Source organism: Eublepharis macularius, chromosome 4 (assembly GCF_028583425.1).
Source record: "Eublepharis macularius isolate TG4126 chromosome 4, MPM_Emac_v1.0, whole genome shotgun sequence".
In the NCBI taxonomy this organism is placed as follows: domain Eukaryota; kingdom Metazoa; phylum Chordata; class Lepidosauria; order Squamata; family Eublepharidae; genus Eublepharis; species Eublepharis macularius.
This window is the reverse complement of record NC_072793.1, coordinates 146,294,323-146,321,644: the sequence shown is the minus strand read 5'-3', so window position 1 is coordinate 146,321,644 and position 27,322 is coordinate 146,294,323. Positions and strand designations below refer to the sequence as shown.

Genomic DNA, 27,322 nt, shown 5'->3' with positions numbered 1-27,322 from the left:
ATACATTCTAGCTGAAGCTAAAGGAAATCAAAGAAAATCTCCCTCTTGGCACTGCTAATAAGACAGTAATAGCTTCTCTGAGGCAAATGTTAGCACATATCAGAACTATGGCCAATGCTTTAGTGTTTCAAAGTTGTGGCTGAGAGCCAGTGTGATGTGTACTAGTAACCAGGAGCAGGGCTTTTTTCTGGGAAAAGAGGTGGTGGAACTCAGTGGGTTGCCCTCGGAGAAAATGGTCACATGGCTGGTGGCCCCACCCCCTGATCTCCAGACAGAGGGGAGTTTAGATTGCCCTCTGCGCCATGCGGCGCGGAGGGCAATCTAAACTCCCCTCTGTCTGGAGATCAGGGGGTGGGGCCACCAGCCATGTGACCATTTTCACGAGGTTCTGGAACTCCGTTCCACCGCATGCCTGCTGAAAAAAAGCCCTGACCAGGAGACCCAGGTTCAAATTCCCACTCTGCTACGGAAGAATGCTATGCATCTCCTTTTGGGGCTGTTATGATGATAAAATAGAGGAGATAAGAATGAAGCAAGCCTCATTGGGGAGAAAAGTGAGGTATCATTACATATGCTTAAGGTCTGTCAGAAAGATCACAGTTCATGTAAATCACTCCTATATCTGAAAGCAGAAAAGTGCAGTAAGGATAGGGCTGCTAGTTCCCCGCTCCCAGCTTCTGTCCACTGTTGTTACTCACCTGGGTGGCACTAGGTCCAGAGAAATGGTCCCAAGAGGCAAAAAACCTCCCGGGCCAGCACGCAGTGGGTGTGCTCCCCATGGGCAGAATGATATCACTTCCAGTAGTGATGTCATTGAACCTGGTGGCAGGCATGCTCCTGCCTTTCACATGGGCCAAAATTCGCCCTTGTCAAGGACAGTAGTGTGCCCGCTGCTGGGTGTGCTGACATCACTCCTGCCCGCGTGTGAGGATTCTGCAAAGGTGAGTGCCAGATCCCCCATTCCCAGTGGGATGGTAAGAAGACCTGGCAACCCTAAGTAAGGTACACTACTAGGGTTGCCAACTCCAGGATGGGAAATTCTTGGAGATTTGATTTTAAGCCTAGGGAGGGACCTCAGGATGGGTATAATGCCAGAGAGTCCACCTCTCAAAGCAGCCATGTACTCTGTAGTCTGGAGATTATGTAATTCTGTGAGATCTCCAGTCCTTACCTGGAGGTTAGCAGTAGAGATGGGCACGATCCGCATTACGATCGAAAAAAACCCACGATAATGGCAATCACGCGATCGTGACCCAGCGGATCATTATCGTCCACGGCCAACGATCCAGCAATCGGGAGAGGCCTGGATCGGGGTGATCAGGCTCGGATTGGGGATCCAGACACTCAGGCGCCAGCAATCTATTCCCCTGGCAACGGAGCCAGGGGAATGCCTGAGCTCTGTTTGCCCTCCTTCTGTCACGCTGGAAACCCGAATGGAAGCCCAGCTTTCCTTGATCAGCAGGGCTTCCTTCCAACCATGGAGCAGCAAAGCAGTCACCAGTTGGGAGAAGACACCCAGGGGAGGGAGGGGGAAGGGGGTGTTCTGTAGCCATGGGCACTCCAATCTCATCCCTGCAAACCCTGATAGGCAGCTCTGACGGCCAAACACAGACGGCCAAACACAAACACAGATGCCGCTGGCATCACCCACCGTTCCTGTATCGCTGGGAACAGCAGGGCGCCCCTTCGCTTTTGCCTCCACGATCCACAATCCACAATCCACGGATCGGGAACAGGAGATGCTCGGTGCAGGTAGTTAAATCGGGATCGTCACCGGCGCTGATCCACGATCAGCTTGATCGTTAATTTTTTTTTGATCGTGCCCATCTCTAGTTAGCAGCAACCTACATACTACTTCTAGTGTAATTGCTAAAAAACTTGTGTTATGAAAAATATTTTATCCCGAGAAAAAAACTTAGTTGAAAACAAGCATTTGAAAAAATGGTGATAAAAAGTTTTGCAATAGATGATAACTGCAAACATTACACAGGTAAGACAGCCCATTTTATTCTTCTCTGTGTGTAAAATTTAATTTCTTGATAGCAGGTCCTCCCATTTTTGGCTGCATCTATAATAATAACAACAGTGTGCTTATATACCACTCTTATAGACAGATTAGTGCCCACTCAGGAGTGGTGAACAAAGTTAGTATTTTATTATCCCCACAACACAGCGGGGGCGGGGGGAGGGCTGGGGCTGAGAGGGGAGGCTTACTCAAGGTCACCCACTGAGCTCACCATAGTAGTGGGATTTGAACTAGCACACTGCTGATTCACAGCTCAAATACATAACCACTATGCTACAGCAGCTCCCTATAGTTTGGTTCTCCTTTCCAAATATGTCACTAATCTCTGAAAATTAATTGCTGCAACTTCAAGTTAGATTCATATTATATTTTGTGGAGGTGAGCTTCTGGCTCTTTTATCCCTCTCTCCCCTGGAAATACTTTCTGTTAATTAAGGAATAGGATTTAAAGGAGGACTACAAGTAAGTCTGGTTCATTATATTGGAAAGTAGATAATGAAACATCAATCATGTCACTCTGTAATGCGCAATGAGATATAATTTGAAAGCAGATGAACACTCCCGATTTATTTCCAAACAAATTAAAAAGCCCTCAAAGAATCAGCTCTTGATGTTGTGGGAGTCCATAAAGCAGGAGTCCCCAGCATGGTGCCCACCAAATATTTTTAGAAAATGGGTGGGGCAAGGAGGGACTTTTGCAAAGCATGGCTTCTGATCGGCCACTGGAGTACTGATTGCCTGTGCAGTTTTTTAAAAACACTGGTTTGACAGAAACTGCTTCCACAGTACTTGAATCTTCACTGTGCAACTGAAGGTAAGCTGTAGCAGCCATTTTGTGGCTGGCTCCACCTCCTGCAGCAGTCTTTTTGTGGCAGCCATTTTGTTGCTGTGCCCACCACACTGTGTCAGAATTGTAAATGTATCCTCAGACTCAAAAAGATTGGGGAACCCCTGCCATAAAGGAACTGAAACATTAGAGGCTATTTTTGCACAGCAGACCTAACTGAGTCCAACCCATATTAAAAATCAAGAACAATTAACTGGCATTATACATTTATACAATAGTTAAGGAATATATTTATAAAACGCTTTGTGGTTGACCTACAGCAAGGAGTAAATTGTTTAAATACAGTCACAAGACAGATATTTGTTCAACAGATGAAGAATGGTAGGCTATGAACACAGCACGATGAACCTGACTACAGAGTAAGGAAGAGCAAATGGTGGTTCCATCAACAAATCAAGGTTGGATCATCTGGCCCTCAGTTGCCTGTTTAGAGGCAAAATGAGTTTGTGGTGGGAGCAGAACATTGGATAGCAGTGGGGAAGTCCTGGCTACCAGGGCTGACAGCCTCCAGATGGTGGCTGGAGATGTTCTGGAATTGCAGCTGCTCTCCAGCTGTATATACTGGTATTCCTGATATGTCCTTTGTTCAAAAATACTGTTTTAGTATTCAGATTAGGCCTTTTTGGAAATCTGAATATATTTGACTCTATTGTTCCATATGGTGGAATTTTTCTGAGGGGCTAGAGGGTCTGTCTTTAATTCAAACTAAACCAAAATTGCAGTTTAGTGAGGCTGCCTGTCCTGTAAAGACCCCCCATGTTTCAAGTGAATTGGACCAAGAGGTCTGATTCTATGGACCCTTGAATAAGGTCCCCTCAGCCACTCTCTATTGTAACCTATGGGGGTGGGGGTTGCATGCTTTCTCCAGGACAAAGAAGGCTTACCAAAACACAGAAGAGCAACCACAGACTCTAAGTCTCCCCAAAGGAACTAATGAAGCCCAACAGAACTGAAGAATCCCAGCTGAACCCACCTAGCAGAACTTCTTGCTTTGACAGAATGGCGTGCCCCTCCTTTCTCAATCCCATGAAAATTATCTCCAATTCTCTGATGAGAGAGAATTGTCATGGTTGGACAGACAGTGCACAGCTCTCCTTAACATGTAATGCCATTCATCTTTGTGAGTTACCTTCATCACACCCCCCAACATTGGTTGGGAAAGCAATGAAAGGTGGGATAGGGGTGGGGATTATTTCCTATGGATGGTAGAGAAACTAGGTGAGCCATTCATAGGAAATAATGGAGCTGTTATTGACTTTGGGCTCTAGACAGACCAGATCTACATAGAAGAAAAAATGGCTCCATCATTTCCTAAAGAAGCCCTGGACTCTCTCTGGCCATATGTGTGGTAGACCTACCTCCAGTGGCCAGGTCTACCTGACCAGCTGTTCATCTGCACCTCCAGTTTGTTTAAATGTTAATGGGCCATCATTTTCTATGGGAATCTTCCCATTGAAAATAATGGCCCTTTAAAGAGAGAGAAAGACACCAACTATTTGGTTCTCTGGCTTGTCTCTTTCCCTCTTGGCTCCTGGCAAATGAAACACTCCCAAAATTCCAAGAAATAACTTTTCATTTCTCCCAGAATCTGAGAGTGTTTGAGGTCAATTTAGGTATCTCTGAGATTTTTGGCTTGGGTATATCCTAATGCAGACCCCTAAGTTTTGCATGCTTAGCTCCACTGGTGTCAATGGGTCTAAGCATAGGCAAACAGGCGCAGGAATGCAATCATAGCCTTTAATTGCCAAGTCAAAGCAGATTATCATAGGCTATAAATCACACTATATACTTATTAACTTGGGGTTTCTTTTCAAATTGAACCCAATGATGTGAGATAATTTTTAAAATTTTTAAAATGTCTGTTTTTCTATATGTTAGGCATCTGACAGACTGTTATGCACTGACCAGCATGATCTCTTTATTTACAAAAATTGTTTTCACCATTAGAAGATAAAAACAAAGCAAAGATATTCCGTAAAGCTTCTGACCAAGAATGGTATGTTATTTAAAAAAGTTAAAAACAAGATCTCAGGCTTTTAAAACTGGATTCTTTAATCTGCCTATAATATATTAATGTAACTGAGGAATCAGGGATAAATGGAAATATTCAAGTACAGCTAAACTCATCACATTGTAAAATGTTGCTGTTAAGTGGCCTGGTTAGCAGTATCTCAGCAATAGTTCACTTCAAAAGCCAGACTATTGTGGTGCTGGTACGGTCTTATCTAAAATACTTTTATCCTGCCTTTGCTCCAAGAAGCAGCAAGAACTGTACATGGTTTACCTTTCTTTGTTCTATCCTCCCCTAAACCCTGCCAAGGTAGGTTAAGGTGAGGGAGTGTAAGCAGCCTGTGGTCATCCTGTGAGCTTCATGACTGAACTAGTGTCACCTAGATCCAAGTATGGCTTTCCCTACCACAACTGGACCTTTTTTTGACTTCAACATCATTATCAGGCTCAGTGTCATGAACACAACAATGTAATAATTGAATATAAGAAGAGCTCTGCTGGATTGGACCTGTTGTCCATTTAAGTCCAGCATAAGGGTGGCCAGCCAGTTGCTATGGAGGGCCAACAAATAGGGCATAGAGGCTAAGGCCTTCCTCTCATGCTGCCTCTTAGCACCTCAGGTTTGCTGTCTCTGTATATGGAAGTTCCCTTCAGTCATTATGGCTGGCAGCCATTGATAGACCTATGCTCCATGAATCTCTCTAACCTTTTTAAAAAGCCATCTATGCTTGTGGCAATCACTAAACCCACTAGCAGTGAATTCAACAATTTACTCATTGAGTATTTTCTTTTGACTCTCCTGAACTTACTGCTCATTAAGTTCATTGGGTGTCCCTGACTTCTAGTATTATGGGAAAGGAGAAAAAGCTCTCTATCCAGTTATTCCACCCCAACCACACTTTTAGGCCTTATGTCTCCCCTTAGCTGTCTTTTTTTTTTCTAAACTGAAAAGTCCCCTTTCCTCCTAGGAATACTGCTCCAACCCCTTTCATCATTTCGGTTGCTCTCTTCTACACTTTTTCCAGCTCTGCAATATTCCTTTTTGAGATACAGAACTGTGTATTGTTTTCTAAATGAAGTCCCCTTCTTTCTGCTCTGGCCAGTAGGGGTGTGTGAACTGGCAAAATAGCTGGATTTATGCAGCAGCACCAGCCAGCCCAACAAGCAAGAGTACGGCAATCCTCACGGTGCGGCAAGAGAGCAGCGCGAGGACAGCGGAGAACAGGCAGTAGCAAGCAGGTGGATTCCCATCCCATTCAGCTCCTCCACCCACGACAGAGATCCAAAAGCCCTTCAAGCTGTTGGTGGGCATCTCTAAACTCTGCAAGTCTGGCGAGACTCCCCCACCCGCACCCCCACTTCAGTAAGGATTCTCTCTAATACCTTTACATTGGAGTTTTACAGTTTGCCATTGGGGTTCTCTGGTTCTCTTGCTTCACTTTGGTTCTGTTGGGCTTTGTTGGTTCAGCTTGCATGGAAGTGGGACTTGCATTTGAGACTGACTTTTGGCCAGGAGTTGTCTTTCCTTAAGATGTCCCTCATCCTGGAAAGCCTTGGAAATGTTTTCCCCGTAGGAAACAATGAAGAGTGGCTGGGGGCAGCTTGTTCAGGGGCCCTAGAATTGGACTTCAGGGTCAAATCTACCTGAAACTTGGGAGGGGGGTCCTTATAGGACAAGAAGGAATAGGTTCACAGCAAATTTGGTGGAGTTTGCTTGAAAAATGACCTCTCCTCCGTCCCCTGGATATTTCTCTCTACTATTCCTCATAGGGGAATCCCTTTAGTCCAAAGTCAATGGGGCAGCCAAGCCAAGAACTTGACTCATAAGAAAGGAGAAAAGCCTGTTATGGACTTGCAGCTGACCAAAAGTTGCTAGCTGACATTACTGGCTTAGCTGTGTCAGTGTTCAAATAACTGACTCTTCTGTGCATCTTCCTTATCCTCTGCCAATGCAGAGCCCTCAACCATAATCCATGGCCCATTACAGACTCATTTTTCCCTCAGCAACTGATAAGCAAACCCAGCTATTCAGCTCAGTCTAGGTCGGTTATGTCCAAGGCAGCACCTGACTGCAGCCTAGGCTGTTGCCTAGCAACCACAGGCCCTGAGCTCCCCTCATTAAACTCCAGTTATAAAAGGAAGGTGCTTATATTAGCTCGAAAGGCCCTTACTTTCAAATAGTAATGGGAATGGCCTAGATATGGATAAACCAGAGATTGGAGGGTATTATGGAATTGTTAACATTATACTGGCCACAATGTACACAACTTCTTACTTCACGCTGTTTTCTCATAACCCCTCTTCAGGAGCTCAGGCTGATCTGCCCTCAGAGGCTTACTTCTCCCTTTTCAATGACATATTTATTAATTATTAATTATTTATTAATTATTAACAAGGAAGGAAGGCGGCATGGTATAGCCCACTCTCAGATCTCAGAAGCTAAGCAGGATCACCAAGGAAGACTCTGCTGAGGATGGCACAGACAAATCACCTTTGCTTCTTACTTGCCTTGACAGCCTCTTGCTGTGGTCGCCATAGGTCAATTGCAACTTGATGGTGTGTGCGTGCACGCATGTGTGCAAGTGTTCACATGCACTTTTATTGACAAGACTTTTGCTGTGGCACAGATGGGCAGGCAAGCCTGATCTTGTCAGATCTTGGAAGCTACACAGGGTTGACTTTGGTCAGTAATTGGATGGGAGACCTCCAAAGAAAACTATGGTTGCTAGACAGAGGCAAGCAACAACTATGACTTGATGGCAGATGATAAATAATAAAAATAAAATTAAAAAAATAAAATAAATAAAATATGCCACAATGAAGAAGCACTGCAGCCAACATTAGTTCCTTTTACTACTGACTGACGCACCTCTGTCAGATGGCTACCAAGAGTGGTTAGTTTAGAAATGGTCAAGCAAACAAGACTTGCAAGCAACATAGTCTCATATGAACATGATCAAAGGCTCTAGCCATATGGACACCATACTCCTGTTTTAGATTTGCACCAATAAACTGGAAAAGAAACTCAAAACAATAGCACATAGCTAAACATATGTAGGCAGCCTTATTCCAAACCAGAATGTTGATCCATGTAGCCCAGTACTATCTGCTTTGACTAGCAGTGGCTCTCCAGGGCCTCAAGCAGAGCTCCTTGACAGCCCTATTACTTGAATTCTGTTTGTCTAGAGATGGTGGTTATTGAATCAGGGAGCTTTTGCTTGGCCAGCATGTGTGCTTCCATTGGGCTATAGCCTCCCTATACTCACCAGATAGGGAGTTTAATAATACTCATAGTGCTTGGCAAAAATAGGATGTCACATCTTACCTGTCCCCAATCTCCTGTTTTCCACTTTGGGCACCGGCTACCTTTACATTTTTTTTGCACATTCGGTTTAACCAGCTGCTTGCAAAGATCATTTTCCAAATGTTTCCCGTCCTTCGACAAGCAATAAACATCTCGGTACTTCTGCCCTCGGCCACAAGAGACAGAACACTGTAACATAAAAGTAAAGACATATGTGTCTTATATAGCTACGCCTTTACACACAGTTACTGAAAAATACAGGATATTGCATTTTGCCAGTACAAGGATGAAAAAGAAGCCATATGACACAATTTCACACAGAGAGGCAGAACAGATCATTGCGTGCGTTTCCTATGATGATCGTGGCCATTTATAGCTGCTCCTCTATCTCTACCTCATTCAATCGTCTTTCATCAGTTTTCAAATAAATGTTTAATAAGGTATGTAGCAATGGGAGGGGAGAAGTGCACCAAGAAAGATTCGGTGTAAAAGTTTTAGTCAAATATGCTATATTTTTAGACCTGTTTTGAAACGGATGTTTTGACTAAGATGTCAAAACGTTCTTTTTTTTAATATGTAAACGCAACAATAAGGGCATAAAATTATGAGTAGCTTGAAGAAAAGGATGGGTATAAATTGTTTACAATTTCATATCAGAACTAAGGGGGAAATGTCTCATTATCATGCAGCAGGCTTAAAATGAACAAAACAGTACACCACAAATGTATAATTTGCAGCAGACTCGTATCTGGACTTGGGAAATATCTGGAATATAAGGATATGAATCAGGGAAGGACCATGCTGCAGTGGTAGAACATCTGTTTTCCATGGAGAAAGTCCCTAATTTGATCCCTGGCATCTCCCATTAATAGGATTAGGTGGCATACGATGTGAAAAATCTCTGCCTGAGATCTTGGAGAGCTGCTGCCAGTCTGAGCAGGTAATACTGACACTGACAAAGCAATGGCTTGATTCCGTATAAGGCAGCTTCATGTGTTTAAGCGATTGTAGCACATAAAAAGTCGTGCAGTTAAACACATTCCCAAGGAGTCTAAGTGATCTTATTCCTAGTTTTAATGGAACTCTCCCAAGTCAAGTCTCTTCGGTGGGCACATTTGTGGGCAATTTCCTATTTTAATAAAAAACAAGAAAACACTTCCTCTGTGGACTGCTACCTTTTCCGGTGGAGCCTAGATTCTCAGCTCACATTTAGGGACATCTAGCCATGTTGCTTTCCTTCCATGATTTTCAACTACTTAGCAGTGAGTTCTTAAAGGATCTGGTTCTGCTCCAACTCCATGTGACCAAGATATGCAGTCCAAGTACCTGTCCACCCTATTGCATGGGTTCTTATCTGATCAGCACAGAAAGCCAGCAGGAAAGGAAATATGTATTTAACCCATTCTTCTGAATCTTGAAAGACTTAAAAATATAGGATTACGGGAACTAGATTTTAAGTCCTAAATTTCTAGAGCATATATTTTTTTAAAGATATGGTTTGAGAAATGTATTTAGTCATGCTATTTCTGTGCTACCTCTTCAGACTCCTGCTTAAGGCAGTCAATGAAGTGGTTGGAGTCTCAGTTAGCACTGGAGGCTTCCACAGTTGCTACCTAGAAAGGAGCTCTGTGTCACGTTGTGATCACTGTGCTGAGTAAATGGATCCCTTCCTTTACAATTTCCCCCAACAGCTACCAGTAAGGATGACCTTTCTGCTCCCCCTTTGATTGCGGTGCACCGGTGAAGAGTAATTCCTGTCAATGAAATGCTTCATTGGCAGTGGCTGAAACTGGTACTGTTGGGGGAAGTGTGTTTATGTGCATTTTTAAGCAGAGTTGGAATTGGACATAAAGTTAAAGAAGGGACTTCTTTTGCTATTGACATCTAGAGATTATTTTGAATTAAGCAGAGAAGTATCAGAGTAGTAGATGCCAGTCTCTGGCATCTCTAGTTAAAAAGATAAGGTAGAAGGTGAAAGCCCTTTCTGTACTTCAGATTCTGCAGAGCTGCTATCAGTCAGAAAATACAATACTGACCTTGTTAAACTAACAGTCTGAGTCAGAATAAGGCAAGTTCTTTGTGGTCATGCAAATTCAAGACAAGGAAACCCAGCTAAAATGTACCATGTTGAAAATGTTATCAGTGTTGCCTTTTATAGTGCAGGTTGTCTGACTCTTGTGGCCTGTTAATTACATATATAGTTAACCAGAAGAAGCTCAGTATTCTTTTTTTACACTTGCCAGCTCCAAAGAAGGCCAAGCAGCCACAACATGACATTATGATCCTAAGCAAAAAGCAAATCAGCAGGTAAGTTGGCTGCAAGCTTTGTAGTAATGCAACAAAATCCAACCCCCTTCTGCAGGTTCATTGAACTTTTTCAAATCTGACCACTTTTGGCATGTGGGCCTCTGAATCATTTTGGTTTCAGATTAGTCTCCACCAAAAGATTTAGGAATCAAAAGGGGTCTGGACGCACAACAAGAATTTAATATGACAGTTCTTTGCCAAGCGGGCCTCTTACTCAGCATGATGTAGGGAGTGATTCAATTTCAATTTCTGCGTTACATGTTAAACAAGTCATTGCATGTTATATCACACGCACTGTCAGCTTAATTCTTCGGCACAAACACATTTCACTGTGATCTAATCAAAGTAATGTTCTCCTGTTTTCTTTTTAGAATGGAGTCAATGCAGGATGATGCAGCCAAGTGACATTTAATAGGCCTCAAAGTCTCTTCCTCTGATTCACAGAGATGCTAATCAGTTCAAGGCTTTAAGATTCAGATTGATTTATGTTAAATAGAAATAGGTGGATACTGACGCTGCTTTCTGGAGATTTAGACAACTGTCAGACTCAGCGACTCTATTATGCTCCTCATGTCAGTTTCTAATCTATTATGTTCATCATGTCAGTTTTGAAACAGTTTTGAAACAACTGTTTTGAAACAATTACAATAGCATTACTATCAATCATTCAATCTTTTGTTTTGCACGACACTGGCAATTTCATTTCACTGTCACCTACCTCTGCTACACAAACCCATCTAATTTCTGTATGAAGCCTGCCCAAGTTGCGTGATAAAATGAACTACTACTACCGTAAGGTTGGTAGAGGAGATTTCCTCCTGTCACTGCTACTGGACCGTTTTCACTGTTATCAATTACTGTTATTACTATTATTAAACAGCCCGACTGACCTGAAAAAACATCTAAAATTGCCACATAATATGAAATATATATAAAAAGCAACATTATTTTTATCTAAGAGCCAGCGGGGGAAAGTGGCTAAAGTGAAGCACTAGGATCTGGGCAACCCAGGTTCGATTTTGTGCTGTGCCATGGAAGCTTGCTGGGTGATCTCGGGCCATCCATACACTCTCAGTTTAGCCTACCTCTCAGGGTTGTTGAGAGGGAAAAATCGAGGATAAAAGAATGATGTAAGCCACTTTGGGTCCCCACTGGGGAGAAACGTAGGGCATAAATGAACTAAAATAAAGTAATATATATATATTACTATAAAATACTGTGAAAAATACTGCCAGATTATCTGGGCTGCATCCAGTGCTCACTGAAGAGTGATAGCAGTGGCGGCAATTTCTGTGGGGAACATCACCATCACAAAAACATTTGATTTATATACCGCCATTCAGGACAACTTAATGTCCACTCAGTTTACAAAGTGTGTTATTATCATCCCCACAATAACCACCCTGTGAGGTGCGGGGGGGGGGGGGCTGAGAGAGCTCTGAGAGAGCTGTGATTGACCCAAAGTCACCCAGCTGGCTTCAAACAGAGGAGTGGGGAACCAAACCTGGCTCTCTAGATTACAGCCTTGCTGCTCTTAACCACTACACAGACCTATGTCTCTATGAATCAGACTAGAGCTTCATCTAGTCAGGCGTCTTGCTTCACACAGCAGCCAACCAGTTATAATGGAGGGCCAAACAAACAGGGCATGGGGCCAAGGCTTTTGCTTGATGATTCCTTCTAGCACTGGTATCCAGTAGTTTGCAGCCTCGGCATATGGAGGTTCTCTTTACTCACCAGCGCTAGTAGCTACTAGAAGCCATTGAGTGATTCATTAATGCGTCTAATCCTAATGCTTCTGGCTATCCCTAAGTCCACAGGCAGTGAATGCCACAGTTTAATTAAAGAAGTATTTCTTTTTGTCTTTCCTGAACTTATTGCCCATCACTTTTACTGGCTGCCTCCTAGTATTATGTAAGGAGAAAAAGCCCTCTATTTACTTTCTCCACCCCATGCACAATTTTATAAACTTCTATCATGCCCCTTCTTAGCCACCTGTTTTTCTGAACTGAAAATTCCCAGACTCTTTAGCCTTTGGCCACAGGAAAGGTGCTCCAGTCCCTTCATCTTTTTGATTGCTCTCTTCTGCAGTTTTTCCAGCTATGCAATATGCATTTTGAAACACAGTGACCAGAACTGACTGAATTCCAAATGGAGCTGCAACATAGCTGTATACAAGGGCATTGCAATACTGACCATTTTTCCTAATAATCCCTGGCATGGGATTATTCCTTTTTAACTCCTTACCCATACAGAGTCAACATTTTTATCAAGGCATTCTCTACCACCCCACAGTTCTGTTTGGGGAAAATGGCATAAACCAGAACTATTGGCAATTTTATATTAAACTGGGATGAGTGGAGCATAGAGAACACAATGAATTCAGACGGAGTAGGAACCTAGATAATTTATGGTGCAGTTATACCCTTATAAGCAATTACGCCCCTGACTTCAGGGGGTTTAGAAGTGCATAATGCTGTTGGCACTAGCTGACAATTAAGGCTTGACCATAATAGAAGATTTGATGAAAAGTTATGCATTCTTATGAGCTGCAATCTGTGTATCAAGATAAATCATGAAGCAAAGAGATAAAACACGTGCTGGAGAGAGGAAGGTTCAGATATTCAGGAGGATTGGAGTCCAGTGGCACCTTAGAGACCAACAAGATTTTCATGGCATAAGCAAGGGGTTCCCAACATAGTGCCCATGGCACAATTGTGCCTGCGGACACCTTTCATGGTGCCTACCAAGAGTTTTTATAAAATGGGTGGGGCTTTTGCAAAGCATGGCTTCTGATTGGCCACTGGAGCATTGATTGGCTGTGCAGTTTTTTTAAAAACATTGCTTTAACAAAAACTGCTTCCACAGCACAAGCATCTTCACTGTGTGACCAAAAGGTAAGCGGTAGCAGCCATTTTTGTGGCTGGCTCCATCTCCTGCAGCATCCTTTTTGTTGCTGCGTCCACCACATTGTATCAGAATTCAAATGTGCCCACATGCTCAAAAAGTTTGGGGACCTCTGCTGTAAGCTTTCAAGAGTCAGAGCTCCCTTTCAGGGTGTAAGCATTCAAGAGTCTCAGCTCCCTTCTTAACCCTGAAAATCTTGTTGGTATTTAAAGTGCCACTGGAGTCAAATCCTGTTGTTCTGCAGATCAACATGGCTACCCGCCTAAAGATATTCAGGACTATATAATATAAAAATATTCAGGACTAAATTATAACATTAGTAATTCCTGCTGCTTTTTTTTGAGCACTGTATATATGGTGGAGTGGCGGAGAGTGCCCTCAAGTCACAGCTGACACGGCGATCCTGGAGGGGTTTTCATGACAAGAGACTAACAGAGGTGGTTTGCCATTGCCTGCCTCTGCAACCTTGGTCTTCATTAGAGGTTTCCCATCCAATTACTAACCAAGGCTGACCCTGCTTAGCTTCTGAGATCTGATGAGATCAGGCTCACATGGGCTATCCAGGTCAGAGCATATATATGGTATAACTCTGTAAAATGGTTCATCACATTCACAGAAATGTGGTATTCTCAGGATAGTAGTTCATCTCATGGTATGACACTTCCAAAAAGGTTTGTATATATGAACCGAGCACCAGGCCTGGACGTGGACTCTGCCTTTTCCAAGGGTAGGCCCCTGGAATGCCACCCCTCAGCTGCAATGCATTCCTAGGAACAGAACTGAGCAAGACAGCAGCGGCTGCAGGAGGGATCCAAAAAAATTATCCAGCTTCCACTGCAGGCAGAAGAGCCCTTGCACCAGCAGAAACGGACTTTAGGATCTAAACTAAATCAGTGTTTTTCAAATATTTTATTGCTTTTTCCACATAATGATGCACCAAACAAAGCACAATTAAATAATATAAAAAGACAACAAAACATGAATTAAAAATTTTCCAAACCCAATGAAAAAAAACAGAAACCCCCATTTTACTCTGCTGTTACCAATTTCCTGTTGGGGGAAAAGGTATGTGATTCCGTTTAACTTAGTTATTTATTAGCTATATTTGCTGGCTTTCCTGCAAAGCAAGAATCCTATAAACAATACAATTAAAATCAATATTACAAAAGACTGAAGATATCACACAGCATTCACTACACACTGTTGGCACTATCAGCCACTCGTTCCTAAGGATTCAGCAACCTGCCGGAGGGTACATTTTTCAAGCTCCTCGCAATGGGACTGTATGTTTTAACTGCTCTCTATAATACATCTAAGCATATTTGCAGGCTGCAAATTCAATCATGAAACCTCATCTGATTGTGAAAAGCTAATTTAGATTCGTAAAATATCCGTTTATGTAAAGCATTTCAAATGTATATAAAATACAGTTAACATGATCATGCAAAGAATGATACAATCTTCCTTGGCCTTTTCCCCCTCATGAACTCTTTATGTCAATAGCTGACTCCAAGAATTGTTTTTACAGCTGGAATCTACACATCCTGTTTGTAATTTCTATCAGTAACAACTCCACTGTGAGGTAAGCTTTGACCTTAGGCTTCTTGAATACACAGAAGAAATACAGATCAGAGAACTCAGGGTTATGTGTGTTTGAAATATTTTAATGGTAGGAACAGGCGAATTTACCACTTCTTTCCAACATACAAGAGTCTCACTCACAATGTTATGAAGTTAGGACTCCCAATCGATTTCAAACCCTGAAGCATTATGCTGACCTGTTCCTTACGCCATCTAGTTTACAAAGATTTCAGACCTACTTGTTACTGTTGAACTCTGCGCTACCAGAAAACATTCAGAGCTAACTTGTGAATAGCCACTGAACCTGCTTGTCAAATACACTACAATATTTGTTTCCTGAAGAAGAGCCTTGGAATGAACATTACAAAGTCAAGAAAAACTAAAACAAAACTCCCAAAGTATATGGGAAAAATCAGGTATTTGTGGTTTATATGTAGAATAATGGATAATAAATTGTGTTTGGACAAAGGAGATGCAAATTCAAGTATCTGTACAGCCACAATGCTTACAAGTTGACCTCAGACAAATTACTTCCTCTCAGTCCAAGTAACCTAACAAGACTGATGTGAGAAAAATTGTCTAGCACAGTGAAAAATGATATATAAATTATTAATTTTTGTAAAAAATACATGGTGCACGATTAATATGTATAGGCTGTATAGTTTTCCACAGTTATATAGGTTTTCAAAGTTCAAATTCAAATGTGAATATCCACAGTAAAATCAGCCACCTAGGTTTTTTTTTTGAAGCACTGGTTGTGAACAGTTACTCATTTCTAGATCAGTTTGTAAAAATGGAGTACTCATCCACTAAGGAATATATTATAAAATATATCACAATCTATGGAGGGCCAGAACTCTTCTACAAGTATTAGCTAGTTAGTTTAGCTATTTATACTTCACCTTTTCTCCCCAGTGGTAACCAAAAGCTGCTTAAAACATTGTTCTCCCCTGTTCCAGTTTACCTCACAACCACCTATGAGAAGGGCCGATTCCAGACGACTAACCGGAAGGCGCTTCATGCTGCCATGTTCTGGATCGCGACGGGGAAAACGTGAAATATCGCGTTTTCTCACGCGAGTTTGGCACGATGTCACGCCAAACTCGAGCGAGAAAACGCGGTATTTCACGTTTTCCCCATCGCGATCTGGAACATGGCGGCATGAAGCACCTTCTGGTTAGTCGTCTGGAATCGGCCAAGGTTAGGCTGACAGAGTGATTGTCCCAAGGTCACCTAATAAAGTTTCTATGGTAGATAGTAGATTTAAATCTTTGTCTCCGAGATCCAATCCAACCCCATGTTGGAGTGGATCTGGAGAGCCAGTTTGGTGTAGTGGTTAAGAGCGTGGGACTCTAATCTGGAGAGATGGGTTTGATTCCCCACTCCTCTACTTGAAGCCAGCTGGGTGACCTTGGGCTAGTCACGGCTCTCTGGAGCTCTCTCAGCCCCACCTACCTCACAGGGTGTTGTGGGGATAATAATATACTTTGCAAACTGCTCTGAGTGGGCATTGTTATCCCGAAGGGCAGTATATAAGTCGAATGTTATTATTGTATTTTGCACAAAATATTATAATTGAGGAACTGAAGAGAGCATCTCATTTAACCCTCCCCCCACAATTTCCTCTTTCCCTTCTTTGGCCAAAACTGCTTCTCCTTTTCCTGCTTCCTTTTCTCCTTCTCACTCACCAGCCAACCTACATTTACCTGCCTCCTCCCTTCAGCTTTCCCTCCTCTTTGCAGCCTCTACCCAGGAAAACATGACCCAGTGGTGTAGTGGCATCGGCCAGGCGCAGTTGTGTGGTGAGAAACCCACAAAGACTTGCAGGGAGCATCTTACCTTCCACATGCTAATTCCCTCCTCCTGGCATTTCTTATATTCTCTCCTTTCTCTGTTTCCTTCTCTCCTTCCCATCCACCAACCAAACTACTAGTATCTTTCGCTGTACTGATATTTATTTACTTCCCTGATATTTATCCCCTGCCTTTCTCCAAAATAGGGACCTGAAGTAGTTTACATCATTCTCCTTCTCTCAATTTTATCTTTACAATAACCCTGTGAGGTAGATTAGGTTGAGAACTTGTAACTGGTCCAAAGTAGTCAAGTAAGCTTCCACAGCAGGGTGGGGATTCGAACCTGAGATTCCCAGCTCTTACCTTGGTTTGAAACACTAACCACTACACAACACTGGCTTTCCTGGGGTAGTGGTAAGCAGCCAGGCCTGGATAAAATCCTGCAAGTAAGGTGGTAGCAAGTCACCTGGTTGTTGTTGCTGGGCCTGATCGCGATGAGTTCTCCCTCAAAACAGCCTTGGAAAGGGCCCTGCCCACTCCCCTTGCATTTTACTGACTGAAACCAAGTCTTGAAAGCTGGCCTACCAACGGCCACCATTTCTTAAACCCTCAGGTGTTGGTTTGAAGAGTTTTAAAGTTTGAAGAGTTTTAAACTCTCCCCCCACACCGTCTATGTTTTAAAGTTTTAAACTCCCCCCCACACACACACACACTTGGGGCTTTTATCAAGTTCCTAGAAAATTCTGTCTGGTCTGTTCATGGCTCCAGTCTCCAGATTTTAAGTATCCTGAGATGGCCATGTTAAGAATTAGATATATTTTATAATGGAATGTCAAGCATCCACTGATGTATATACTGGACTTAGAGCAGAACCACAAGTGACAAAAGGCACAGGTTGGACACTTGTCTGCTTCCCTCAAGTTTTGATGGGAAATGTAGGCATCCTGGTCTCGCAGCTTCGCTCTCTGACTGCTGTCCAATGGACTTTTCAACTGTCACTTGTCCAACATTCCACCAAACTGCCTACATTTCCCATCAAAACTTGAGGGAAGCTGACAAGTGTCCAATCTGTGCCTTTTGTCACTTGTGGTTCTGCTCATAGTCTGTTCTGGAGGTACTGATTTTAAGAAAATACTTATCAAGACAATTCACCAAAACGTGAAATTACAATGCTTTTTAAGATATTTTCCTAGCTTTTAGATTTAGCTTTTTGAGCTCTGATTTCTGTTTTCATATAGTATTTTAAGTTCCCCCCACCAACTCCCCACAGCCACAGAATATTACTTCAAAACAGTTTAAAAGTCAGAATTCTGAAAAGAACCTAAACACAAATATGCCTTAATGATCATAGCATCATTTTATCACTGTACTAATATTTCCCCTCCAGAATCAGTACCTACCTTTTTAGTAAAAAAAGATCTTGCTTTTCTCCTGTAGCAATGCTTTTATTTAAACTTAAATTTAAATGGAAACTAGCTTGTCTATTTTTTCTCTTAAATAACCATAGAAACACACAATTAAGCCTTTTCTCATGGCTTTCTACTTCTACCCACATTTTAAACCCTTAACTGCACATTTGTTGTGAAGAAGCAGAACATGGAAATTCTGCTATTGAGATGGTCTTATCTAAACTGACATGTTTGTACATATTGTCAGTTTTCATCTATTTAGATGCTGTGATCCTCCCTACCCCCAAATCTCTAAACTTTGTCTTTCTCTCTTGTCACAGAGTAGAAAACCAGGATATTGGATGGCAAATGGGTGAAGAAAGAGAATGTGAGACTTGGACTGAAGGACATGGATACTGGAAGCATGTTGTAAATGTAAATTATGCTCCCATATAGAAGAGTTAAACAATACCACCTCCAGTTTTGTAACATATAGAATAAATTGCTGCACTTCCCTGCAGTAGGAAAAAAAAAACTAATGGCATCCACAGAAGCTACCAGATTCTTGGCTCATATCATACTCATTTTATCATTCTCCTCATGATATGATTTTTTTCTTAAAGTAGCCACTGTAACCTCAGTTGGGATCTATGAATTATAATAGTATTGCATCATGCATGGCCTAAACTGAAAAACAACAGCACTCTAAATAAATCCATTAACTAAAACTGAACCCAAAACTTTTTATGATTTCTTAATTTGTGGGGCTTGCTGCACAAAGGGGACTGTCATGTCAACTAACATTTAGGGACTGAATACTACTGAAAGATGAGCATATGCAATCAGGGTCCTTAGCCAAGAATCTGGTAGCTCCTTTAGATTTCATTAGATTTCTATAGGGTTGATCTACTTAACAAGTAAGCACATTTGAAATGGACCCCACATATAAACCATATGCCATATGCCACTGTCTCCTAATGTGAAGCACAAATAACTTCCAGCATAAGCCAAGCCTCTGTGCAAATATCCTGTTGAGCAGATTCCCAGGTTACATGCATTTCCCATTCAAATACTATATGTGTGACGAAGTGGGCATCTATGGTTCACACTGGAGGCTAGGTAGTGTGGTCAGTCAAATTCTGATTTGCCTTGACAAATGATGGTTTCATTTCCTTTGTTTTGGCCAAGTATCTCTGTAGTTAGGGAATGAATGAGGGTGGCACTGGAAAAACAATCAGGACTGAGCTAGTACGTCCACATTCATATATCACATGAATGCATAGTTAAGATTGACCATGGTTAATAAACCAAATTCAAACCATAGTGACAGCCCTAGTTTAGTAGCACTAGTTTAACTAGCCCTAGTTTAGTAGAGCGACATGCATTTAGACAATCATTCTAACCTTAGTTTATTTAAAACATTATGCCTGAAGAAAGTCAGTGTCATTTACACTTATTTTGGTAGCACTGGGCAAACCACTGCACTCCTCAAGTCTCGACTCATAAAATGTATTATTTTTTGCATCATCAGCATCAAACTTTATTCAGGATGAATGTCACAACAACCACATTAAGAATGAATTATTAGCATTACAGAGATTCTATGTGTATTAATGGATAAAGATTATACTATCAGAATGTAAATTCTACCACTACTACCATCCTTAGATTTCTGTTTTAAATTACTTGTGTGAACGCAATGAAAGGCTAAAAAAAAATCTTTTATTTATTCACTAGCAACAAAGTCCATTGTAGGAAAAAATACAATAGGCTCTAGAAAGGGCAGGGCAGGCAGGTGGACCAGGCATTGACCCCTCCACAGCATGCCAATCTTGGTGGGGGAGTGCAGGGCATTGCCACCTCCCTCACTCCCTGATTTGGGTGGGGCCAGGCATTGCCCCATCTGCAGCACCCTGATCTTTGTGGGGGGATGGCAGGGCGGGAATTCCAGGCATTGCTGCCTCCCCTGGGCCCTGATTGAGGCCGGGGGGGGGAAGGGGGGGCCTGTCAAGAACTGCCCCCTCTGCAGTGCCCAAATCTGGGCTGGGAGAGGGCACGGTAGCCAGGGCAGACATTGCCGTCTCCACAGGACCCCAATTGGGGTGGGGGGGAGGGTAGGATGGTATGGCAGCGGCCTGATTCAGCCCTGATTTGGGCAGAATCAGGCTATTGAGGAGCCTGGGAGTGCTGCAGGAGTGGCTCAAGGACACGTGGAGTGCTCCTGTGTTCCACAGCAGGCCGAAATGGGCCGTTCTGAAGGCTAGGAGAGCTGCTGCAGCAGTGCAAGTGGCCCTGAAGCACTCCAGCACTCTGCAGTAGCCTGATGCAGGCCTGATTTGGCCCAATGCAAAACCCAGGAGAACTGCTAGGGTGGCTCAAGGGGCCCTGGAGTGCTCCTGCATGCCAATTTGGCCTAAATTGGGCTGCTGCAGAGGCCGGGAACATTGTTGGGGACATGAAAGGGGCCCTGGAACACTTCTGTACTCCACAGCGGCCTGATTCAGGCTGAATAGGGGCAGCGCAAGGGGACCTGGAGCACTCCTGTGCTCTGCAGTGGCCCAATTTGCCCTGTTTTGGGTTGCTGAGGAGGCCGGGAGCTCTGCTGGGGTGGCACAAGGGGCCTCCTGTGCTCCACAGTGGGCTTACTGGAAGGCACCCAGGCCGCGGGAGTGTGCCAGCCACCAGGGAGCGCACCTGGGAGGCGCGTTCCTCTGTCCTTTCCTACACTGGCCAGGTAAGTGGGGCAGGGGTGGAGGGGGCGGGGATGGCACAGCCCTCCCAAAGCCCTGGTGGCCGGCCACAGCGGCTTCCTTGAGCCATCCAAGGCAAGCCGTGTTGGCCAGGACTCACCTTTCATCCCCGCAGAGGGGTGTGAGTGCACCTGTGGAGGGATAAGAGGTGTTTTGTCGCCAATATGGCTTGCCTTTTATAAAGTAGGATATGCATAACTTGTCCAATACTAAGGATTTAGGGAGTTCATTAAGACTGCAATAAAGCATTATTTAAGAAGATGGTAGGGATTCGTAAGTAAAAAGAAAACCCTGACAAGCTTCCAGTGACCAATCGGCATCAAGCAATTTGTTATATTCTCCAGCAGCTGAAGTTTCTACACACTCATGCCTTCACAAGTGTGTAGAAATTTCAACTGCTGTAAAATATTTATATACAGCACACTACAACAGTTCACTGGTTCTGACTGGATGACTGAAACATGTTAAAGTGTGCCTAATCCATATTTAAAAAAAAAAAAACTAAGTGCATAGCTTGTGCCTCACTGTTGAGGTACAAGGAGCAGATTCAGGAGACACCAGAAACCCCAACGGCTCAATCCAATCCAGTGTAGGATGGCAAGGCAAGTAGGTGGGAGTTAGGATTGGCTTCACTAGTGCCACCTTGATTGACCCCAACTGTGCTTTTTAAAACCATACTGCAGATAACAAGATAGTAGCCAGGAGGTAGATGAATAAACAATTGGAATCATAGGCTTTGATCCAGCATAGTGTTTCTGGGGGTGGGAGGAGAATATCTGCCAGCAGAGTGTGACATTTTTTCCTTCCCGTTCACACTGTAGCCCCAAATGCCCTTGAGTTGCTGCTCCTAGAGAAGAGGGGGCCTGCAAGAGCAGAATTTTGGTGTGTATTCTGGGCTACAACAAGAGGGGAGCAGTGAGAAAGTTGCTTTCTGCGGGTGAATACAAGCCGTGGAGTTTTATTTCTGTATTTATATAGGTCGCCTGTAGCTCCAAGTGACATATAATTCTATATAACCGCAATACAAAAAAACAACTCAAGAAGCAAAAATAGGTAGAAATAAGTTAAAACAGATACAACAGCAGTTGAAATCAGAGCAGCAATAACTAAGTAAAATGTAATACAGAGCACAGTCTGAATTTATCAGGCAGTTTTACCTGTCTGATAAAGTCAACAAGATGAGGCTCTGTCAGGCCTCTTTAGGGAGGGAATTCCATAGCTGAAGTATGCTGACCTAACCTTCATGAAAGCTGAAACATACAGCAGGGTATTGCTCCTAATGGGGCCCTCATATTGAAGAAGTTGCTCTGTAGAGTATCCTGGCCTGTGCCCAGCTCATTAGGACTTTTTATAAAATAATCAATATTACTTACACTAAGCCTGGATATGGATAGGAAGGCAAGCAAATTAAAGCGTACTAGTTATTCCTTGTGCTGATCAAAAACAAAGTCATCTCGTTTTGCACTGGCAAAAAATGCTTACAAACAATATTCTAAGACAGTACACAGAGCATAGTATAGTACTTGGAACTGATAGTAATTTACATTAAAGAGTAATGGATTTGATGTAGTTCATTTATATGCTGCTTTCCACCCAAATAGGATCCCCAAGACATATGACATTTTAGGCAGGGTACTGGATCAAGGAGTGCTCCCAGAATGGCAAGAGTTAGAAGGCAAACTTTCATCAATAATCCTGCCACAAGGTGTTTTAAACTTTTTAAGAAAGATTGCATACTGCTTTAAACCTCTTCAAAGAAAATTATTCCACAGCCTCCCAAGGCAGCTTGTTAAGTTTTGGAATGGCTTTTAGGTATACTTACAATTTTTTCCTAAATGTTTCATGTAAATCTACCTGCCTGTGATTTAAATCAGTTTTGATTCACATCAGTTTGTCTGATTGTCCTTAAGCAAGCTGATATTTTGCCTTGGGTTTCTGCAACATGAACCTCATTTACACACCAACACAGTGAGTCCTGTTCAGAATGTTTCTCTTGTGATTTCTGAAAATAAGGAAATACTCATTTTAATGCTAAATTTAGGGCCATAGATATGTTTTCTCTTCAGTTCATGTTGATGATAGAGGAGGTCTTGCGAATGTAAAAAGTACTGCATTTTCAAACCCCAACTCAGCCCTTAACATCTGGCAAGTTTTTATGAACTTAATTACTTTCTTTTTTCAAAAGCCTTTCTAACTCATTGTTGGATAGCAATCTCTTTTATGCTAGAATAATTTTCTCAGAAATTACTTTTGGAGTCCTAAAATCAATGACAATTTCTTTAGAACTAAGAATTTGCTTCCATTCGTCCATGAGTGCTTTTTTAGAGCTGCCTAAACAGCAACTTACTGTGGAATCACCCTGGATGTCACTGATACCAAAAGCATTATTAAATTCATTTTCCTGGTACTTACAGTGCAGTCCTAAGTAGAGATGGGCACGAACAAAAAAAAAAAAGAACCTTGAGGTTCATGGTTTGTCGCATTTCATGAACCATGAACATGCCCTGGTTCATGAACCAGTTTGTTTGGTTCGTGAAAATGTCAAATACGGGCCAGAAAATCGTCACTTCTGGGCCAGCAGAAGGTCTGCAGGAAGTCCACCCCCAGTTGCCTAGGAAACTGATTGATCAGCACCAGGCAGTCTACAGTGATGAACCAAAAAATGAACCAAACGAACCAGCCTAAAGTTCATGGTGGTTCATCAGGTATGGGCTTTGATGAACCGCTGGTTTGCGAACCACAAACCGGCCCAATTTGTACTGAACTTTGGTTTGTATTTCGGTTCGTGCCCTTCTCTAGTCCTAAGCAGAGTTACACCCTCCTAAGTCCATTGAAGTCAATGAGCTTAAAAGTGAATACAATTTACTTAGGATTGTGGTGTAACACACTTCCCATCACAATAAGGCAAGAGAGTGTTTCTTTTCTCAAGGCCAAATTTTCAAGTGTTTCAAAGTTTCATATACAAAAGTTGCTTAGAAATCTTAAGGGCCTGGCACGGATGTCTAAAAAGATACAATTTCCACACCCAATTTCATTGATGTTTTGCTTACACCCACCCCCAGTTATTTGTATTACTGGGATATTGTATCAATCACAGGAATAACTAATGCTGTACATACCAAGAGGCATTTCATTCTACTAAGATCTGTAAAGCATCATGGTAGACAAAATTAGCTGTGCCATGGATATATTGAGCGCTACAACCATGCCACTCCTTGCTTGAAAACCTAACCTGAGAATGTTAGCTTCAGGTTATTTTGAGAGAGAGATCAGAATTTTCTATTTTCAATAGCACGATTAACATAAGGGCTATTCACTGTATATTGCAGGCTCTCTCAGAAAGGAAACATAAGGAAGCAACTTTTCTATACTTACGTAGATCTCTGCATATACTGCTGTCTTGGAAATAATTTAACATTTGAACAGAGTTAGCTTGCATGCCTCATGCAAGTTGTACTTCCTCACTAGAGCCCCACACCTCACTTCTGTGACCCTGGAAATTATCATTGTGGGGTCAGAAGGGGTTGTAGAAACAGGGAGGAATGCAATAAAAACACCATGTTCTGTCCAAGGAGTAGGAGGATAATGCTGGCAACAATATACACAAGTTTCAAAATTCACAATACAATTATTCAGTTCAGAAACAAGACATTTTATCAACTTCTTTGGGTTTCCTTAATAAAACATGTAATGAAATCACCGCATGGGGAATCCCATTAGCTGTAATAAGAGGAATATTGATGGACTTGAATGCAAGAGATAGAAGGAAAAAAGAAGAAAAGAGAAAGGAAATAACTGAAAAAATCAAAGCCAAAGAGATGCAACTTAAGAAAAGACCAGGGAAGAAGCGAATATATCAGGACATAAAAATATTGCAGGAGCAATTGACGGCAATGAATAACAAAGAATTGGAGTGGAACCTGAAAAAAGTGAATCAAAAAATATTTGAAGGTGCAAATAAACCTGGCAAATATTTAGCTTGGCAATTAAAAAAGAAAAAAAGAGAAGAAAACTATAATTAAGATTTGAGAAGAAGACAGAATATTATTGGATCAATCAGCTATTAGTAAAGCTTTTTATAAATTCTACGCAAAATTGTACCAGAAAAAAGAAATGAATAGAGATTCAATAGTGGAGTATTTGGAGAGAATGAAACTTCCAACGATGTCAGAGGAATGGAAAGAAAAATTAAATAGGGAAGTGACAGAGGAAGAAATAAAAGAGGCCATCCAATCAACGAAATTAGGGAAAGCACCGGGACCGGATGGACGGACGGCAAAGTTCTACAAAATGATGGGTAACGAATTGGCACCTTTTTTGAGAGAGGTAATGAACGAAGTTATGCAAGGCCAAAAGATTCCTGATTCATGGAACGAAGCTAATATATCACTGATTCCGAAAGACGGACAGGACTTGACTAATGTCAAAAATTATCGGCCAATTTCGTTGCTGAATAATGACTATAAATTATTTGCAAAAGTTTTGGCGGAAAGGATAAAGGGATGGCTGTTGGAATTTATTGCAGAAGAACAGGCTGGATTTTTGCCCAATAGACAAATCAAAGACAATTTAAGGACAGTAATAAACGCTATTGAATACTATGATAAGCATTGTGATAGGGAAGTTGGTTTCTTATTCGTGGACGCGGAAAAAGCATTTGACAATCTGAACTGGGACTTTATGTTTGCCACTATGGAAAAGCTGCAAATGGGAGAAAAGTTCATACAAGCGGTTAAAGAAATTTACAGAGACCAATGTGCAGCGATTGTAGTGAATGATGATTTAACCAAAAAATTGAAAATAAGTAAAGGTACAAGACAGGGCTGCCCTCTGTCTCCATTGTTGTTCATTTTGATATTGGAAATATTGATGATTCAAATACGAGACGATGACACAATCCGAGGCATAAAAATAAAAGAATTTTCCTACAAGGTCAGAGCATTTGCGGATGACATAATGTTAATAGTGGAAGATCCAATTGAGAACATGCCCAAAATAATTGACAAAATAAAGGAGTTCGGAGATTTGGCTGGATTTTATGTGAACAAAAAGAAGTCGAAGATATTATGTAAGAATATGACTAAGCAGAAGCAGCAAGAACTAATGGAGATAACGGACTGTGAGGTAACTAACAAAGTAAAATATCTTGGTATTGAACTGACTGCGAAAAACATAGATTTATTTAAAAACAACTATGAGAAATTGTGGATACAAATAGAGAGAGATTTGATAAAATGGAATAAGCTGAATTTATCATGGTTGGGAAGAATAGCAGCAGTAAAGATGAATGTTTTACCGCGTGTGATGTTCTTGTTGCAATCAATTCCAATTATTCGAGACTCTAAACAATTTGACAAATGGCAAAGGAAAATTTCAGACTTTGTGTGGGCAGGCAAGAAACCATGTGTGAAAATGAAAGTATTACAGGATGCGAAGGAAAGAGGTGGTTTGCAACTGCCCAATCTAAGACTATATCACGAAGCAATATGTCTGGCATGGTTAAAAGATTGGATAACGTTAAAAAACCGTAAATTGCTGGCTTTGGAGGGATACAAAAAATATTTGGATGGCATGCATATTTGTGGTATGATAAAGTAAAAGCGGACTCTATGTTTTTGCATCATTACATTCGAAGAAGCCTCTTCACAATCTGGAAGAAGTATAAGGTTTACATGGAAGATGGAACTCCTTCATGGGTGGTTCCGTATGAAGTAATAGATCCGAGAACTGTCGACAATGAACAGCAACGTCTAACTTACAAGGAGATAACACAAATACAACATTCAATATTAAGAATAAAAACAGAAGAAGAGCTGTCTCCTTGTTATGGATGGTTTCAATACAGACAGATCAGAGATCTTTTTAACTCGGACTGTTAAGGAGGAATAAGAATGGAAAATTTAGAATTAGAAGAAGTGATATTACAAGAAGGTAAGAAAGAAATCTCAAAGATTTATAAAGTACTTCTAAAATGGCATACGGAGGATGAAATAGTAAAAGTCCAGATGGTGAAGTGGGCAATAAATTTTCATAAAGAAATAACAATGGAGGCGTGGGAGCACTTGTGGAAAAATACACTGAAGATCTCAACTTGTATGAACATTAAAGAGAATGTATATAAAATGATCTATAGATGGTATTTAACACCAAAGAAAATTGCGTTAGGAAATACTAACATGTCAGACAAATGCTGGAAATGTAAAAAGCGTGAAGGATCATTGTACCATATGTGGTGGACTTGTGAGGTAGCTAAGCAATACTGGGGATATAAAATTGAAGCAATTAATGAGATTTTACAAATCCAAATAACTAAGAACCCAGAATTGTTGCTACTGAACTTGGGAATGGAAGATGTTCCAACGCATTACAGAACACTGTTATTTTATATGACTACAGCGGCAAGACTTTTG

At 41.8% G+C, this 27,322-nt stretch overlaps 1 protein-coding gene across 1 annotated transcript in view; it reads right to left on the bottom strand.

Moving 5' to 3' along the window:
• The window catches only part of ADAMTS9 (ADAM metallopeptidase with thrombospondin type 1 motif 9), a 173,563-nt gene that overhangs the window by 34,929 nt on the left and 111,312 nt on the right, over positions 1 to 27,322 (bottom strand). The window contains exon 29 of the mRNA XM_054976014.1: positions 8,208 to 8,375. Coding sequence (XP_054831989.1) covers positions 8,208 to 8,375 — 168 coding nt within the window. The remainder of the gene's footprint in view (positions 1 to 8,207; positions 8,376 to 27,322) is intronic.